This window comes from Squalius cephalus (genome assembly GCF_949319135.1).
Source record: "Squalius cephalus genome assembly, chromosome: 16".
In the NCBI taxonomy this organism is placed as follows: Eukaryota; Metazoa; Chordata; class Actinopteri; order Cypriniformes; family Leuciscidae; genus Squalius; species Squalius cephalus.
Genome location: NC_137137.1, coordinates 6,649,697 through 6,670,155, shown reverse-complemented (window position 1 = coordinate 6,670,155; position 20,459 = coordinate 6,649,697). Strand labels below are relative to the sequence as shown.

General features: G+C 35.6%; 2 protein-coding genes across 2 annotated transcripts in view; one reads left to right on the top strand and one right to left on the bottom strand.

Moving 5' to 3' along the window:
- Nucleotides 1-11,004: 11,004 nt before the first annotated feature.
- On the bottom strand, nt 11,005-20,183 carry fxn (frataxin). Its single transcript, XM_079896654.1, has 7 exons — nt 20,028-20,183; nt 18,825-18,885; nt 18,356-18,439; nt 18,140-18,216; nt 17,056-17,176; nt 12,176-12,273; nt 11,005-11,924 (listed from the first exon to the last, which is right to left on the bottom strand). The coding sequence occupies exons 1-7, from the start codon at nt 20,045-20,047 to the stop codon at nt 11,786-11,788; spliced, it is 600 nt and encodes a 199-aa protein (XP_079752780.1). The 5' UTR covers nt 20,048-20,183; the 3' UTR covers nt 11,005-11,785.
- pip5k1bb (phosphatidylinositol-4-phosphate 5-kinase, type I, beta b) overlaps nt 20,154-20,459 on the top strand; it is a 40,584-nt gene continuing 40,278 nt past the window's right edge. Inside the window, exon 1 of the mRNA XM_079896648.1 lies at nt 20,154-20,289. The gene's annotated coding sequence lies outside the window, so the exon portion shown is untranslated. The remainder of the gene's footprint in view (nt 20,290-20,459) is intronic.

Sequence of the window (20,459 nt, the reverse complement as noted above, 5' to 3'; positions counted from 1 at the left end):
TGAATAGGTCTGTTTTTGGCCGCACAGATGTATCACAATGAGCCGTTGGCAATGAAAGGATTTGAAAGCATTTTCTCACGCACATAAAAATCCATAAAAGCTTATAATGTTACGGAAGTAATAGGCTATGATTTAATAACCATAATCCTTAATGCATGGACGACTGCATTAGGTGCTGGAGAATATGCCGTGCAGCTCTGACCAGACAACGTATTTGTTCAGAATTATAAGTGATACATGCTAAGGCCACGCATTATTCATGCTTAGGATTAGTAGGTTTTCAAAAACTCTAAACCTCAGAATGAATAATAGAATTATAGGTGCACAACTTGTTCTGGACTTATTTAAAGGGACAGTTCATCCAAAATAAATTCTGTCATATTTACTCACCCTTATGTCATTCCAAACCTGTATGACTTACTTTCTTCCGAGAAACATAAAAGTAGATATTTTGAGAATTTGATTTCTTTTTTTGTCCATACACTGGAAGCCAACGTTCCAACGTTCTTCGAAATATCTTTTTGTGTTCCACAAAAGAAACTCACAGAGGTTTGGAAAGACACGATGATGAGTAAGTGATGACAGAAATTTCATTTTTGTGTCCATTTAAGAACAGATGTGGTATTGCAGTGAATACTTTTATTGAGCAAGGATGCACTAAAATTGACCAGGCAGCAAAAACATTAAAAATGTGAACTTCCTTTAAATCAAAGTCTCACAAAAAAAAAATGAAGCACAACTGTTTTGAACATTGATGATAATAATAGCAAAATGCTTCTTGAGCAGCAAACCAGCATATTAGAATTATTTCTGAAGGATCATGTGACACTGAAGACTGGAGAAATAGAAGCTGAAAATTTCAGATTTTTTGGGTGAACTATGCCTTTAATTTGACGGTTGATTTATGAGCAACAGTAATAGCAAGCACCGCTACTGACACAAAAATGCAATAATACCAACGATTCTACTAAAAAGATGATCGGATGCATCCAATAGCCTGAAAAGTGTTTCCAGCTTCATTCAGATCAATAACATGCATAGCATTGCATGGATATTCACAAGGTCAATCTCATATACAACACAAACAACATTAAGGAGAGAAAGACAGAGATGGAAAAGGGTTAGGAAGGGACACAGAGAGAGAGAGAGAGAGAGAGAGAGAGAGAGAGAGAGAGAGAGAGAGAGAGAGAGAGAGAGAGAGAGAGAGAGAGAGAGAGAGAGAGAGAGAGAGAGAGAGAGAGAGAGAGAGAGAGAGAGAGAGAGAGAGAGAGAGAGAGAGAGAGAGAGAGAGAGAGTGTGTGTGTGTGTGTGTGTGTGTGTGTGTGTGTGTGTGTGTGTGTTGGCGCGGGGATCATCCTCATTTGATTACAAGTCATGATCCTCTTGCTAGGAGTCAGCTGGTCTGGAGTCAGCAGTATTATGAGAGCATGGCTGTGCATTTGGCTCAGGTCTGCTCGCACATGTGCAACTCTGATTTTGCTAAATCAATCAATGCTGAGACACTTGGAAATATTAAGCACTTACATTGGCATGCAAATATGAAGCTTAAGCATTGACCAACGAGCTCCCGCTGTGACACTGCAGACGTCCCACTGAGGAACATTGGAGACCTTCATGCATCAGAGTCATTTCTCCACATGCACTAACTTTGATTTAAGTAAACTGAAATATACAGCATGAACTCGCATTCAGATTGAGAATTTGCAGTGACAGTAGGCAATTTAAGTGTTTCATCTTGGTAATAAAATCTGCCCTTTAAACACCCAACACACAGGCGTTGACATACATTATGCATAACATTTCATCACAAGCTGTAAAAAAAAGCCTTTTTTTCATTCCTGTCAAAAATTGTATATGGCACTACTCTGATTAAGCAAATTAGCAAAATGAGAAGTAGCTATTAACAAAGTGGTTTGGTGCACTGTTATTATGAGTTAGTGTTGTTTAATGGCAACCAACATTTTTATTCAATGTTTTAAAAAAAAATCAAAAATTCCAAACCACATCAATCTTAATAACTACTATTCTTAATAACTTACTAAATAAATATACTTAATAACTACTATATTTTGTATATAAAAATTTATAATATCATTGTTAACGAGGGCTGGAAGTGAAAAACGCCTTATATTTAGATGTGCTTGATTATTAAGCAGGTTTTCTTGGTAAAATGGGCCAAAAAGAGATTTAACTCACATTGAAAAGTCCAAAATTATTAAATGCCCATGTGAAGGATGCAATGTTATAGAAATGTAATAATTTAAACGAAACATTTGTGGGTGAACTAAGATCAAATACAGAAACACTGTAAAGTAGATGATGACAGAGCTACTGTGTGTATCATGAAAGCAGTCACAGGACTGAACTCTATCTGTGTTGGTTCAATGCCACTGACAGAGGTGACCCTGTCACAACACTCTGCCTCTTTAATTAGTGTGAGCACCCTGAGGATGTGCTGATTACTCCTTTCATTACAACCGCTAAAAGCTGAAAAGCAAATGGGTGACAATTATCTGCTTGTGTTGATGTCAGGCTGTGAACTAATCACTGCTAAAATCAATTGATACAGCACCGATAGGACAAAAATATGCAAAATATGCAAATATCTGACTGCAAAATGCATAAAGTGATTCATTCAAGTAGGATGTGTTCTGAATCAACATCCCAGCTGGTGTAATTACATTATTATTTATCAGCTAATCAGATTTTAAGGTTAGGTTTAATGTAAGTGTTAAGTCCAGGGGGTCAGTTTTGGCTGGTTAACATGGACTAGTTAGTCTACTGGTAAATGTTGGAAAGTTAACATACCTGTACCAATATGTGGCTAAAACAAGCATCTTTCTCCATTTACTGACCCCAAACTTTTGAACAGAGGTGCCAACTGCAAATATTTCATGATATTATATTATAGCAGATGTTTTGCTAGTGACTGATGTTTGAAAGCCCTTGTATCATTGGAGCTCTTGCATTATGAAAACTTGCATCAAACCCAACAAGCAATAAATTATATACTTAACAACAACAGCCTATACTGCAAAAGATGATATTCCAGATACATTAGCTACATAGCTAAATCATGCAGTGCGCTTACCGATAATGGAGTTATTGTGCAAACTCTAAACTACAGGAATGAGACACAAGTGTTCAGGTGGTGTGTGTAGCACTAAACAAAAGGCACAACCTTCAGATATGTTCTCCTATGAAGAGCGAATGAGACTAACACATCAGCTGGCTACTCAGCGAGGGGGAGGAGTGTCAAGGACAAAATAAAAATCCATCGCTGCAACCTTGAGCTGCTGTTTTTGGCCAATTAAAGCAGCCCTTTGGCTCTATTCCGACATGGCTTACTGTACACTGCTGCTGTGAGACTGAGGGTGTAAAAAGTGTTACGGCATCATTCTGATGATGAAATATGGAATTCTGGGATTGAAGGGAACAAATGAACTCTTATAAGTGTTCTACTGGCCAAATGAACACCACCTCACTAGGATGGGTGCCGATGAGATCAGCGTAATACAAGCTGTTTCACATGCACTTTCAGCAGAACACGTATGTAAGCACTGTCATGACTTTATACAAGGGGTATTTGCTTTCTGCCTAGCTATAGGGAAGACCGGGGCTAGTTGTCACAAGGGCAAAAGTCCTTTTGAGAATTCATTTCTTCTAGCAGTGGTTTTGTATTTTAGATTCAGACACATCATGAGTAAAAAACTCTTTTAAACCAACACATTTAAATGTATTGGAGCAAGTTGTAAAAATTTTACTGGAAAGGTATTAACAGCCTATTGATGAAGATATTATGTGAAAGTTTATTTTATTTTTACTTGAGACAATATTTTATAGTTATTCTTCTCAAATCAGTGTTTCTATTGTGACAACATGCCATCATTGAAACATGAGTAGAATGAATCGCTGTGTGCATTGTTTGCAAAACTGTTCTTACATAAATTGTCACTTTCAATTACATGCAACAATTTATGCAAGAATGGATTAATGAATTATTTACACAAATTTGTTCTGCATGTGTTTTATGAATGAGGTCCAATGTGTGTTAAATGAAAAGTAGCTTTTTTTTCTCATCAAGAATGGTGAAATATTCCATACCAAGACTGTTGTATGTGTGTTTATACTAAAACTAACTTTCACAGTATACTGACTTTTTACAGTATAATATAAAGTCAAAACACATAGCACATAAATTTGTTTTTATATATGAAATGCACAGTAAATCTATGTTTAAAGTGTCTTTGAGTAAACCAAATACTTTTACACCTTCACCTTTAACAATTTGCTCTACAATTTGTGATAACTCCATGATTAAGTCAAGGAAGGCAGAGGTTGAGCTTCATGATAGATGACTTCAACTAGTCAATACTCACCACCACAGAGGATCTTTATCAGCTGTGCTACCAAATTACTTCTCATGTCTAAACATAATTTAATATCCCTATGTCAGAGTCACAAACACGAGATATCCAAATATGTGCATAGTGTGTGTCTCCTCACACTTTCTATTATATCATATTAGCACACTGTTACATTCATCTTGAGCGGAGAGCCAATTCCACTGGGTAACTTCTAAATGATGTATTAAACAAACCACAGAGCTGCTATAGTCTCATGCGTCTCCATTAAATATCAAAGTGCGCACGGCACCTGTCATACCACCAACAGCGCTCCAAATGACGTAAATTGTGCCTACGCCGAGGACTTAGAATGGAGAACAATCATGGCGGCCACTTGCGCTCGAAAATAACTACTTCAAAAGGGCCTTGGGTAATGAACGTTTTCATAGGGTTCATTTGATGGACACCTCAGTTGGGACTAATCACCATAAATCTGCTCAAGGTTTGCCAGATTTCAAATCATATATTTCCAGGGGGCCCAGAACCAGCTGAGCAGCTGCCATTAAGATGAATGGGAATGCTATTGCTAACGGATCGTCTTCTCCAGGTATTCTAGACCTCCCCGATCAAGACCTTCACTAGCGACTATCCTGATTCCAAAGGCAACAGACAGAGGAAAAATATAAATCCATTTCTTGTTTTTAAGAGGCCTAAAAAATACTGTATCTGACAAAAAAAATATATATAAATAGGAACAAACTAATATTAAAATTGTGGCCAACGTGAAAAAGCAATTAATAATTTCAATGTCATTAACACTGACATAAAATTACTGGTTTTATAATTCTACACAATTTTGTCTAAATAAATTAAAAATAAGACTATAATAAAACCAATAATTTTAAATGATACAAGTGAATTTCGGCATTGCAACATTATAATGTACAAAATTCAACAAATTGCCAAATTCTAAACAATAATGTCTAAATAAATAAAAAACACAAAAAAACATTTTAAACGCTACAGGTGAATATATGCAGAAGTTTTTTAATGTAGGTATGTAAACTGGATATTCATTTTGATATTTAGCCTACTTAATTTTTAATGTTATTAAAATAGCAGCATTTTAAAAGATTAGGCTATGTCTTATTTAAAACAAGACCAATCTTATGTCTATATTTCAAAGCATTCTTGAATTACAACCATTTAAGTTCGGAATGTGCATTTTCATTTCTATTCAATAAAAGGGGGGTGACACTTAAGGGGTTAAGATGATGGCTAAGGTAATCTAAATGTAAAAATTGGGTAAATGAGCATGGACAATTCCAATATTGGACAAGTCCAATATGCCTACATATCCAATATTGATTCTTATAAACTGATAGGGTATCAATATTGTGCATCTCTAAATATAATGAAGCTCACATGTTGTTCAAAAGCACAATCACTTCATAAAGGAAAGCACCCTAGATAGTGTGTCTTGTCCAGCATATGTATTAAGAAAACTCATCTCTTGTAGAGTGTTTTGGTCTTGTAAGATCATGTGACATCTCATTCTCACGGACTTCAGTGAGGTTTTTGTTCCTTTACTCAACATCGGCTGTTTCTCAATTCCAAGAACGTAGAGAACGGACTTGTGTTCTCGTGGAGACCGGTCTTGCCAAGCTTCCTTGGAAGAACGAACTCGGAACCGGCCGCAATGACTTCTGGGACACCAGGCGAGTACTAGCTCAAGTCTGCATTCGATGCATCCTCGGTATCAAGAACACATCCGGGTTCTTTCATGCGTCCTCTGTACTTGCGTTCTTGAGAATTGGGTCTGAACTTCGACGGTTATGATGACGTAAAACGAGAACACAAGGACGCAAGATCGCTGAAGAACGCATATTGAGAAACACCCATTGTCTCGCCTCTGACCTCCTGGTGCTGATAATGTCCCTCTTTGACTCGCTCCACACTCATATCTCAGAGAAACACTAAATGGAAGGTAATAAGCACACGATAATATAGCCTACTCAAAAGTTTGGAGGACCTGAAAATACAAGGTACAACATTATAAGTAAGGGATAATCCACGGCTAGATGTGATGTGCATTAGACGATTTTAATGTTGCCTCCGCGGAGTGCATTCAAATCGTTTAAAGCACAGCTAGCCGTGGATTATCCCGCTTATAGCACGGTCATCATTTGCCAGCACTGACAATCTATTATTGATATTTGCAGGCTGCGCAATATTTGACCGGAAGTGTAAAAATTACGGTTATTTTCGTCAGTTAGGGCTTGTTAGAGCTAGATTATGACCGCGTTGAATCAGACACAGCGATAAAGTAGTGTGTAAGATGATATTTATTTCAATGAACGAATTAAAGCATTTATTTGAATTCATTATCAATCGATAGACCGAGAGAGCGAGATTGGAGAAGTAAGTTAGGCTATGTGTGAATTACCTGTCTGTTGGTCTCTCTCAACGAAGCAGAGTTTAATAACTTTAAAACCAGCGATGGCATCCCCTCGTTGCAGAGAAATATAATGTAGCAATTCAGTATCGAAACTAATTTATAAACAAAAGTCGTGGGGCAGCAATACCTTTCCGTATGCGCACTGCGCGTGAGAGTGCGTCAATAAAAACAGCGCGAATTACGTTGCGTTTGTGTGCGTCATTGAAAACAGCGCATTGATATAGAATGGTGATTAAACTGACTGTTGATATTCAGAATCAACAAAGTTTAGGAAATCATGCCAGACCACCACATCCTCCTGGTCATGTCTCATGTGTCATATTAACAGCTTCAGGACAGGGAAGCTCATCCTTATTCCACGGTTCCATATTGACTTGCGGCCTTGAGAATCGGTTGAAGCTAATAGAGTGTTTATTGAGAGCTGCTCCTTTAGCTTTTATAAACCAAGGTAACTGCAATGTCACCTTTGCTACTTTATGTCTAGGGAAAGAGAGGCAGAATCTAGAGAGGCAGTTAACATGACTTCAGCAATCTCTTGGGATCCTTGAAAATTATGCCAATCAGGACCCTAACAGGGAATCAAACAATTTTTAGACATGCAAGTTAAAAAGAGGAAATGTTTGACCTCCAATATCTGTGTATATAACTACTTTCATGCTCACACTTACATGCTGTCTGATCAGGTCCAAAATTAACAATAGCCAAAGGCCAAATGTGAATAATGCAAGTGTTTTGGTGAGTAAATAAAAATAACTAGTGACAACAAGTGTAAAAGTAGCTCATGCCACAGAACCATTGAAATTAACTAGTGAAATTCAGAAGTTAATTAAAATGATGAAGAACAGGAAATCGTGATCAGTTACAGAACAACATTATAACCCTTCTTTTCCCAGTGATATTCCTCTGACCTTTTCTCTTTTGTAATGTCTCTCAGCCATCTCTCTTTCTACAGTCATTCTTGCTCACTCTCATGAGTGGACACGCCTCCTACTGCTGATTGGCTATAGTGTGTTGTGGTGCTTGCTTTCAACAGCATTTCTCAGAAATCGCTTACTGCAGCTTTGAAGTCTGTCTGGAAGACTATATTTTATCCTCTAGGTTAAAATTGCAGTTTTATAAAAAAAAAGTAATAACACAACTCTCCTCGACAAGTCAAACGGTGTTGAGCAATAGAGTTGCAGTAATTATGACATAATAGATTGTTAAGCTGAATGCTATAGAAAGCAATGTTTTGGTTCGGTCAAAAACACTTAGTAAGACACTGTGTCAGTGTCTCATGTCAGGGTCTCATTGCACCTTGTTTGCTTATAATATATTGAATGCGCTCTAGAGTAGACAGACAGATAAAGTAGCGAGAGCCGCTTTATATAGAAAGATAAGGTCCTTCTCAGATTATCCTTCAGATGCTATCTCAAGGAGGATTCACAATAGAAGCAAAAACTGTTCGCCCTGCTTTGTAGATACGAGTGCTCCAGAGTCTGTCAAAGATGAGAAATTAATCTCTCCAATTTCCGGTGAATGCAGCAATTTGTCTCAATTTTCTTCAGGTCTGTGACAGCTCTAGACTCTGCTGTCTCACACAAAAGATTCGATTCCTCATGAAACAGTTACCATTTGTCATTTGGGAGACTTTATAAACTAAAAACAGACATTAAACATAAATGTAGGTGTAATGTGACCAAATGAGTTAAGATGATCAATAATCCAATTGTGAAAGTTTAATTTAAAAAAAGCTTTTTAATAGATTTTTTAAATCAATGGCGGCTGACTAATTGAAATGGTTATTTTGACAGATTTTAGGATAATGTACAAATGTCTATATGTATGCTATTTTTTTGTTCTTCTTTGTCATTTGTTCGAAATTCATTTTAACGATAACTTATAAACCTTAAAAAAGACAGCATACTGTGAACTACGATGTTGTTAATCGCTGGTAAGCCGCCAGACCAAATTATTTAAACTGAAATGAATTCTGTTTTACAGCGGAATTGGTGGAGAAAATTCCACCAATCAGAGTCGAAAAAGCAAAACGCACCAAAAGAGCTCTTTAGTCCGATTTTCAAAATACTTTTTTGGTTGTGACTCATCTCGTAGACTCTTAGCTGATTGGCTTGGTTCATGGCTTATACCAGTAACTCTTACTATCTTAAATGTGATATATCATGATATGAAGTCACAATTGTGAGAAATAACATTTGCAATTGTGATATATATAACAGTGCAATAACAAGAATAAAGTTATTATTTTTATTTTTTACTTTGAGAACAGGCTTTTACAAAGCAGACTAAAATTGCCATCTGAATATTAGAAATCCCTTTGATAACTATGCAAAACCATGGATTGCAACAACAAAGGAATGACATGTACAGATTCTGTGCTTATTAACATCCAACAAATTCTAATTAACCAGTTTCTTTTGATGTGGAATTAATTCCAAGCATCCCACATGATCTCTACGCAGTGCAGTTGAGTCATCTGAAGTGCATCAGGCCTTTTGTCTGATTCATGGCATTGATGTTGACTGAGTAAAATGCCAAAAAAAGAAAAGAAAAGACTCACCTGAATTGAAGAATAGTTCCTTTTTCTTCTTCTTCTTTAGAAAAACGAATCCTCAATTAGCAAATGCACACACACAAAAAAAAAAAAAAAAATCCATGATTGCATCATCAGATGAGTGTTTAAGGGCATGCATCTAAATGTTGCTTGACATAGGTTAATTTTTCCAGGTCACATTGTATTTTTAGCCCCACGCTTTCATGTTAGTCCAGAATGTTTACATTAGATGATGTCCTTCTGAGAAACGCTCTACCGAGGGCGATGTTTGATGTCCAGCAACGAGGCTGAAATGACAGGAAAACGTGCGCGAGCTCGGGGAATCTTTCAGACTTCCTTCGCTTGTTTGGAGCAAAACCACTCAATTGACATCAGAGTTCAGTGATAAATCCATGTTCCCATGGAAACTTCATGCTATTTTTGGGCCTGTGATTCGAGCTCTATAATAGACATTTGCATATTCATGTCTGGACAAAGAGAGAAAAGATGCTCAAAGTGTTTATCATCAGCCGTGAGCTCTGATTCAATGGCTGCTCGTATCATAATTAGGTGCCATTAATACCGGGAATAATCTGACATCTTAAGGACACTTTAGCTCAAAGACAGAGAAGTGTTACAGCTTTCACAAAGATTTAAAAGCAGCTGGTGCAATTTATATGAGAGGCTTATCTCAAAGTAATTGGTCTCGAATCTTCATATCAAAGTGTAGCGAACACTGAAATCAGCTGCAGATATCAAGGCAGACTCAGATTCTCAAACACCTACCCAAATTAAACTTATGACTGAAAACCGGTCTAAAACATTGTCTTGCACAAATAAAAAAATTAAAATAAAAACACCCAAATATTATTATTTTAAACGGTGTTAATAAATCATAATAATCACTTAAAATAATAATTATTTCTAATAATAATAATATTTTAATGCCATACAGAAATTAAACTTATGACTGAAAACCGGTCTAAAGATATTGATCAAAAACATTGTCTTGTACAAATAAATAATAAAGTAAAAAACACCCAAGTATTATTTTAACATGTATTAATAAATCATAATCACTCAAAATAATACATTATTATTTCTAATAATAATAATGATAATATTTTAATGATAATATAATGATGAAATAATATTTTAATAAATAATAATAATAATAATACATGTTAAAAATGAAATAACTGAAAACCGAATATATTGGTCTAAAACATTGTCTATATAAATATAATAAGACAAATAAATAAATAAAAACAACAAAGAATAATAATTTTAGCATGTATTTATAATAACCATAATCATTTAAAATAATAATAATGATACTTCTAATAATATTATGATAAACTAAAGATATTGGTCTAAAACATTTTCTTGCAAATAAAAATAAATAAAAACCACTAAGAATTATCATTTTAGCATGTATTAATAATAACCATATAATCATTATAATAGTAATAATAATAAAACAATGCTTACATTTAAACTACTGAAAACCATCTAAAGATAATGGCCTAAAACATTGTCTTTGAACATTTCATTAATAATAAAAAGCAACCAAATATTATTATTTTAACATAATAATCATTCAAAATCATGAATAATAATAATAATTAATACTATAATAAAACTATAACATGAACACAATGAAAATAAAATAAACATTATAATTTATTTAACATTGTATTTACAAATGCATCAATGGACAGAGACATCAACACTGTGGGAGATGTGCTACTGTTTCATCACATACAACTTGATTAAATACATCTCACATTTCAACATTTGCACGGACAGCGCATCAAGTTAATGTTGCGATATATGGGCTATTATGTTAAGAGGCGTATGGAGTAATGATCGATGTTGTATCACCAGAGTTAATGACACCGCTTTAACTGACGGGTGGGTTGATGCTAAATTGGGCTGGTATTTTTAAATCATCCGAGGGTGGTGGTAAAGCTCTGAGGAATATGATCGGAGAGCGATGCCGTTATTCACAGATAACTCTTAAATAAAGGCTATGTCCGGGGGCTTTTAGAGCAAGAACTTCTCCATCTGTCAGTCGTAATCCTCTTCTTTTTCTGCATCTACCCAGCAGCCTCTAGTTCAACCAGGGCCAGGCGTGCAAAATGCTACAGATAAATACAGCCTCCGAAAAACAATCTGTGACCATTTGTCTTATTCAGGTTTAAGAGCCATTAAACGTGATCTCTTTAATCCAACCAGGTAATGAATCCCCCCTGCAGTTTATCTGAGGTCTATACTTTTGGAGCTTTTTTGGCCAATTTGTAGGTCTGTGAACAATGGGTATCTATAAACCATAAAAAACATCAAGCCAGCCTAATAGGTTTTTTGAGCATTGGCTACAGTAGTAACTTGTTAAGATCACGGCGAGGAAAAGATCAATAACGGTGTCTGTTTTTCAAATTGTTCTCATCATGAATGGATGAGATGCGACAGGTCTATATTTGATTTGAAGATGACAGACAACTCTTTGGAGAGCAGACTGTGCAATGTCACGCCATCGTGAGCGTACACCCATCGCTCCCCCGTCCAATCGTAGCGCTTTGGCCCACTGAGAAAGGAAACATTCAGAAATGTCTGATGAAGCTGAAAACTGAACATATATTTGCTCTCATTATATCACACTGTTAATATGTAATTCAATAACTAGCATTTCTAATGCCACTCAGTTAAAGAATACAAAATATTGACACATAAAACATATTATCAAGAAATTTGCTGATTTAATTCTCATTCTTTTACATAAAACAGATTAAACACAGTTAAGCATTACATACGAACATCAACAAATGACTGTCTAACCTTGTCGGCGATGAAAGCCAAATCTGTCGGTTGGGTGTCTGTTTGTTGATAACGTATGTGCCGTGGTCAGAGCCAACTTTCACCGTCAGCACACCACTCTGTTAAGACATTTAACACACAGAGCTTCAGTCTGTGGCTTTAACATTGAAACAGCAGCATTGACAGGGAGAACAACCTGAAAGAGATTCTTTTTACAAATATTTAACAATTAAACTTATCATAATAATTGCAAAATATATAAAAAAATAAAACGTAGGGGTCAACTTATTTGTTTCTCATTTCTGTAGACATTTTTATAAAAATACAATGTTTTTAATTAATTATAATCACTTTTACCCATCAATGCAGTCCAAATTAAGTTTGAGTATCAATATGCCAACATTTAAAATAGATAAATAAAACAGAGATGAATAAATCAATAAATGCAAGGGGTGTACTAATTTTTTCACAGATAATTATCCTAAAAAATAAAATTAAATAAAAAATACAAACCTAAAAAACTGATCAATTAAACCACAAACTATTTGTACCATGAAACAACCTCAAAAAAGATGATCTAAACATGTGTGAATGTATAGTCATATCCGAGGCCAAGCATTGGGAACATGGCTCAATTTGTCAACCAAACCTTGACTTGCAGCTGTCCGAATGTTTAATGTAAAGGGTTGTGGTATCATTATATCATATCAACTGTAGCAACAGAGTCAGTGTGCAAAAAGATAATTTTTTCACTGTGAGGCTACTGCGTATACCAGTTGAAAACACCAGCACAGTGTTTGCCGGCTGCATGTGAGGCTATAGAGGTGTAAAAACAAGCTGCTTAGAACAAGTAGCTGACAGGAAGCTCACCGCCTGACATTTATCCAGCCAGAGGAGAGCGAGGAGCGTGAATGACCAATCAATCTGTCAGCAGGGTCTGCTGGCCACCCGCCAGATGCTTAAATGGAACGAGTGCAAGGACTTAATCATTCACTGGGTTTAAGACAGATATATATATATATATATATATATATATATATATATATATATACACATAATTATGTGTGTGTGTGTGTGTGTGTATATATGTGTTTATGTGTATGTGTGTGTGTGTGTGTGTGTTTGTGCGTGTGGAATGATTGGAAGTTACATTAGTCTAGTCTTACAATAACATACTAAAAGCTCAGTGTTTGTAGCCTTCATAAATCCTGCAGGACATTTTCTCTGCAAGGTGCTCCAACAAAGGCTGCTGCACAAAAAGCAGTTTTTGGCTGTGAACTCTTAACAGGAGTTGTGCGGGAGCACTCAACAACAATAACACTCAAGCAAACCTCTTTTCTATAAAAGAAGAAAAGATACCATCATAAAAGTTTTAGGACCCCTTTTCACTTTACAGAGAAACAACCTAATTGCAATGTTCCACAAAAAGGCTGGGGATGTAAAGGTTAGACAAATGGGTTACATGACAGGTAAAGTGTGTTTAAAGGAGAACTCCGGTCAATTTTAACATTGAGCTCATTTTTTTGTACATTTGGAGTGCTGTCAGTACAGAGAACAACGACAAAAATCGGTGTTGCCTACACCGTGTTATCCTCTTTTTAAAATTTGCACCCTGTTGACTTCAATGGGGCAAGTTTTAAACCTGCTTTTAGCCTCTTAACATCCTTGATGTGTCATTACAAGTGCACAGGTCATGTGAGTGATTCCTTCAGAGTGAACACGGGTCAATCTGACTGCAGTAGATGTGAAAGATATTAATAAAAATGATATTTATTTAGCCAGCGCTCATACCTGTATTTACATCCTGTTTTCGGTCAAAGTCCATAGTAATCGATTGTCGAGTTCACGCGCATTGATTTAGTACCTATGATCATGCGCGTGAACTCGACAATCGATTACTATGGACTTCGACCGAAAACAGGATGTAAATACAGGTATGTGCGCTGGCTGAATAAACATCATTTTTATTCATATCTTTCACATCTACTGCAGTCAGATTGACCCGTGTTCACTCTGAAGGAATCACTCACATGACCTGTGCACTTGTAATGACACATCAAGGATGTTAAGAGGCTAAAAGCAGGTTTAAAACTTGCCCCATTGAAGTCAACAGGGTGCAAATTTTAAAAAGAGGATAACACGGTGTAGGCAACACCGATTTTGTCGTTGTTCTCTGTATTGACAGCACTCCAAATGTACAAAAAAATGAGCTCAATGTTAAAATTGACCGGAGTTCTCCTTTAACAGGAGTTGTGCGGGAGCACTCAACAACAATAACACTCAAGCAAACCTCTTTTCTATAAAAGAAGAAAAGATACCATCATAAAAGTTTTAGGACCCCTTTTCACTTTACAGAGAAACAACCTAATTGCAATGTTCCACAAAAAGGCTGGGGATGTAAAGGTTAGACAAATGGGTTACATGACAGGTAAAGTGTGTTTAAGTAAAGACTGGAAACACCAACTCAATTCATTTGAATTAAATTAATAGTTATTTTTTATCTTGCTAATTTTTCTTTTTCTTTTGTAAAAGGCAATGGTCTATATTGTGTCTGTACATGTTTTTTGTTTTTTTTGTTGCTAATGGTTAATTTAAAATCAATTCATTTTTCTGCCCTGTTATTTTCTCACTTAAGATACAATTCAATCAAGAATCAGATGGTATCCGTTGCAAACAGCATTTCTTATTTCAAATCATTTTAGTTTTTAGACCAACATTGACCCCTACTGGATATCTAGGCAAAACAGACTTTTCATATAGTTGAGATGTAAAAGCACTGCAGGCATTTAGTTTTTCTCAGTCGCTTTGGTGTATTTCTCAGACCAGAAATGAAATTCTCAGAACGACTTCATCTAGTCACTTGTGCACATCATAAAAGCAGTTTCTCATTCTTTTGAACAAGTTGCGATTGCGTTGGTACATTCATGCAATTGATTATGTACAATTATCTGCGGTTTCCTACATTATCAGTTGCTAATGCCATGTTGCTCAAAATGTATTAAATAGCTCTGTGCAATAGTCTTACCCCTCAAAACATCTAGTCATTAGTTCATTGTATAAGTCATTAAATGCAAAATGGTTGATCTAGTTGTCATAAACTGTCAAGCATATTTTCTACACATTTCTATTAGACTTTTTGTAAATGTGCCATGAATTGATGAATAGTGCAGGTGAATCTTAACTTTCACTAATGAAGAGAATGTAGATCAACCAATGAGGAACCAGTTCTCTGAAATAGCTCAAAGTTGCATCTCATGAACCTTCAATTGGCAAGCGTATATATTCACCTTCTTAGAGACCCCCTACATCTCTGATGATGAGAGGGGTCCATTTCGAAATGATTTACCAAAGTATGTGGTAATTTGGGATAATGTGAGATTCCATCACACAAACGCCATCAGGCAATGGTTTGTGACCCATTATTGGATGCTGATGGAATTCCTCCCACCTTATTCTCCCTTCCTTAACCCAATTGAGGAGTTCTTCTCAGCATGGAGGTGGAAGGTCTATGATCGCCAGCCACATACTCAGATGAAGCTTCTGGCTGCCATGGATGTAGCCTGTGAGGACATCACAATAGACGCCTGCAGAGGTTGGATAAGACATTCCAAAAGAATGGAATGCAAGGGAAGGTATTTGTTGTGATGTAGATGAGAATCTGTGGCCCGACAGACTGGCACGTCAAGAGGTGTAGACAGACTGCATTGCAATTCCTCATGCAGTGCTGCATGCGAAAGCAAAGTTCTGCCTAAGGGGTCTTTCCTGTGTTTGCCTTTCTAATGTTGTATTTTTGCCTTTGTGCCCCTATTTCTTTTTCTTTTCTATATCACAATAATACTGTAATGTTTTTTTGTTAGACCACTAGTAAAAGTGTAACTGTGAATCCTATCCAGTCTCTTTCAATCAATAACTCTCATACAGTAGTGTGTAAATTTGTACTTTTGAAATGGATATATGGCATACAGAAGAAACGCAGCTTTATACATTTCAATACAATAACTGTCATCCAAACTGTTGCCATAGTTTACATCAGATAATACCAAGCAGCAACCTCCCTGTCTCTCTCTTGAAACCAACACGGAAGTGAATTAAACGGCAATTCATCAACTGGCCGCTTGAGGCTGGCTGCAAAAGTGAGTCAAATCTGTATCTCCCCCATGTTGAAATGCCCAACTTTACAGCAGAAAAAAACATGTTTACAGCCTGGAGCAAAAAGTGGCTTTTGTCTATACAGCTAATTTTGCCCTTCATGACAACTGTGAGGGGGGTGAATTTTTTATAACTCATCTGTTTAAATTATATTAAGCCTTAAATTTCTGCATAGTTAAGGGTGTGTCCACTTTTGAGTGACAGGTGGATTCCCGCTGCTGTGGTCATTAGTCATCATTAGCCGTTTGTCTGCTGTCTGTTAGCCGTCACATTACCTCAGCTCAATGTCTGACTGTAAAAATAAATAAATTCGGGAGTGACGCGCTGCCAAGATGGCGACGGTCGGCCACGCCCACTTTAGGCTGCAAAAACGGTCTTCAGAAACCTACGGGTGACGTCACGGACACTACGTCCATATTTTTTTTACAGTCTATGGGTAATACTAACAGAGTGCAGTGTTTTATTGACAACATGACTAAGCATTTTGACTATCTTGTTTGTGAACAATGACACAAGGACTTTTCATTCTGATGGCACTGATATGTTCATTGACATAAATACTTACTTTTCAGAGATGAACTAAAGATTTTGAGTAAGTTACAGGCTTTTGCAGGTAATCCAATGTGTGGTGCTATTTGTACGAATTGTTTTGAGAATGCACATACTTCTTTGCAAATATTAAGGATGATTTGAGAAATGCACCAAAGCGACTGAGAAAAACTGGATGTGAGAAAAAGGGCATGTGTACTTACAGAGAAGACAACGTCATAGTCCATTCCAGTGAAGTTCTCATCTGTGAGGTCTTCAAAATATTCTGATAATGCGTCCATTGTCTCATCTGCTATTCTCCCATACTCTGTCTCTGTTAGTTCTCTATACAAAACAATTACTTTGTAGAATAAAAAATAGTAGTACCCCATCATTGCAAAATATTGGTGCATGTGATGCTAATGTATAAATAATATATGAGAAGGTAACACTTTACAATAAGGTCCCCTAAAAAATTTTTTATTTCTTCCTTTGAAAACAAAGAAGATATTTTAAAGAATGTTGGAAATCCAACAGTTGACAGTAGCCATTGACTTCCATAGTAGGAAAAAAATGCTGTTTGATTTCCAACATTCTTCAGAATATCTTCTTTTGTGTTCAACAGAAGAAAGAAACTCATTTGGAACAACATGAGGGTGAATACATTTTGACAACATTTTCATTTTTGGGTGAAGTATCTCTTTAATGCATACCTAATATTAACAATGAGCAATACATTAGATATAACTTTTGATTTTAATAATTTAAATGTTGAAATGAACTTTAACCACGAAAGACTAGTATTTTTTTCACTATTAGTTCATATTAACTAATGTTGTCAATTAATGTTAACAAATGAAACCTTATTGTAAAGTGTTAACAATGAAAAACGTTTTATTAATAGTTGCTCATAGTAAAAATAGTTTGGTGTATTATTTGAATGTGAATATAAACAAATTTGATATGGACAGATAATTGGAGGCTGACTTTCCTGAGATATTTCTTGTTATACAAACAAATAAATCAAATAAAAACAGCATATTAATGATTTTAAAGCAATTTTACAGTTTTACACACTAAAACACAACCCAGAAATGTAATATATAATAATTTTTGAATAGAAATTAAATTAATATAAACATTTTTGATGGACAACAATCGTACAATAAACACATTTTCAACACAGTGATAAATCATAACCAGCAGTATCTTAATGCATAATCAAAGTAAAAGGAATATTGCAAATATTGTGCTCTATGAGTCAGTGATTATTACAATATTACACTTTTCACTCAGAACAATATTTACCTCAACTGAGGAGCGTTTTCTTCTCCAAGAGGTGCACTTGAATGAAGTTCTCTTCTCTTCAGACTGCCATCAAACCACTTAAAAACATTGAAATATCAGACAATATGGATGGATATGATTGCAGGTAATTTAAACCTTTATACATTTGTATACTTGATTTAGACATTTAGATTTTAATTCTGTCATAAAAGGTACAAAAGGGTCTGAGTCCTTTACCTGTGTATGTCCTTCCCATACACTGGTCCTTGTGACTGTCTTTGCTGAAGAAATACTCCTAAATTTGCCACCACCACATATTGACTAAAATCAAACGGGTCATAAACAAAACAGAGATTAAAGATAAAATATTTTTCTGACTACTAAAACACAAACAGTTACACTTATTTAATTAATCCAAATTGGACGAAATGTCAGTATGAATGACCAGAATCAAGAAATTAGACTGAACGTACTGAACTACAGGAAAAGTTTCATGTTTGATAATTCAAAGAGCCAAAAAAAAATAAAAAAAAATAACGTGCTAGTCAGGCACGTCCTTACGCAAAAGATTTGTCTCTCTATAATAATAAACAAATAAGAGACATTTACGACAAATAAGGCAATATAATAATATGAGACACCACGGCACATATTGGCAATTCAGTCATGCTAACATGCCGGAAATGTTTGTTTTAAACTCACTCACTTCAACTCCACTGCTCATTGTTGATAGTCTGGAGATTTGTTGGTGGCATTTCCATCTGGAGCTCAAATTTAGAAGATACAGAGAACGACACGTAATACTTAACCTTGACATAGCTTCAAAAAGGATGCAAGTATCTGGCCAGTCACAGTCAGTCTGATTGCATGCCCGCTTTGACAGTCCTAGTTACATTTCAAAATACAAGTCCCAACAAAATAAAAGTCTGTTTTATTCAGGAAGAGTTTCGTTTTTATTAAATCTCTTTTAAATTTTTCTTATAAAAGTGGAAATAATTAGAAAGTATAAATAATAATAATAATAATAATTTTTAATGCTGCCTTTACGTGCTATCGGAATCATCGTAAATAGCCAACTAGTTTCCTAGTTAAAAAATTGGACATGAACGCCCTCTCAAGTCAAAATTTGAATGCGATGAGCTCGTAATTACGACTTCAGAAGTGGGAAGTAGGACATTTCCGAAAGCAAGTGAAGGCAGGATAATTTATATAGCGCCTTTCAATAGCTCAAGGGCGCTTTATAATTGACATACAAGAAAAGAGTAACAACAATTAAATAATACAAACTATAGAATAGAAGAACAAGAATAATACACAGACAAAAGAAAGGCATTGCATAAAACAGGGTAGCAATTTTCAACATAATACAAGAACAGAAAAAACAGCAGAACAGCACGTATATCACTCAGTTAATATTTAAACTCCGAAATATGATAGATAGATAGATAGATAGATAGATAGATAGATAGATAGATAGATAGATAGATAGATAGATAGATAGATAGATAGATAGATAGATAGATAGATAGATAGATAGATAGATAGATAGATAGATAGATAGATAGATAGAAAAATAAAAAATAAAAGTCTGTTTTATTCAGGAAGAGTTTCGTTTTTATTAAATCTCTTTTTTAATTTTTCTTTTAAACGTGGAAATAATTAGAAAGTATAAATCATAATAATAATAGGCTAATAATAATTTTTAATGCTGCCTTTACGTGCTATCGGAATCATCGTAAATAGCCTTTTTCCTAGTTAAAAAATTTGACATGAACTCAATTTCTCAAGTCAAAGTAGATAGATAGATAGATAGATAGATAGATAGATAGATAGATAGATAGATAGATAGATAGATAGATAGATAGATAGATAGATAGATAGATAGATAGATAGATAGATAGATAGATACCTCAAGCCAGTAGGTGGCATCAACTGCTCACATTGAGAGCGTGGTGGTATAATGGGAATGAGAGATGTTTCTCTGAAGTGCAGGAGGAGGCGGAGACTCGTTGCCGACTCGCTGCCCTTCAATAACGATTCCACAAAGTACAGGGACACTGACTGCACTTACATCTAGTGAGAGAAACATTACAGGCTCTGGGAATATCAGTGTGCACTCAACCTCTCTCTCCGAAATCAAGATAGTCCCCCACCTTAGAAGACATATAAAGGTAAGATATTTTTAAAATAATGTTTATTGCGACGTAACCTGTCTGAACCTGTCAGATGGACATACACCTGTACCTGCTACCAGTTCACCGGTGTGTTCTTCCGCTCTCGTGTAGGCAAGACGTCATATTTGACATAATGTGTTGAATTATATGAAATATTTTAGCTATGC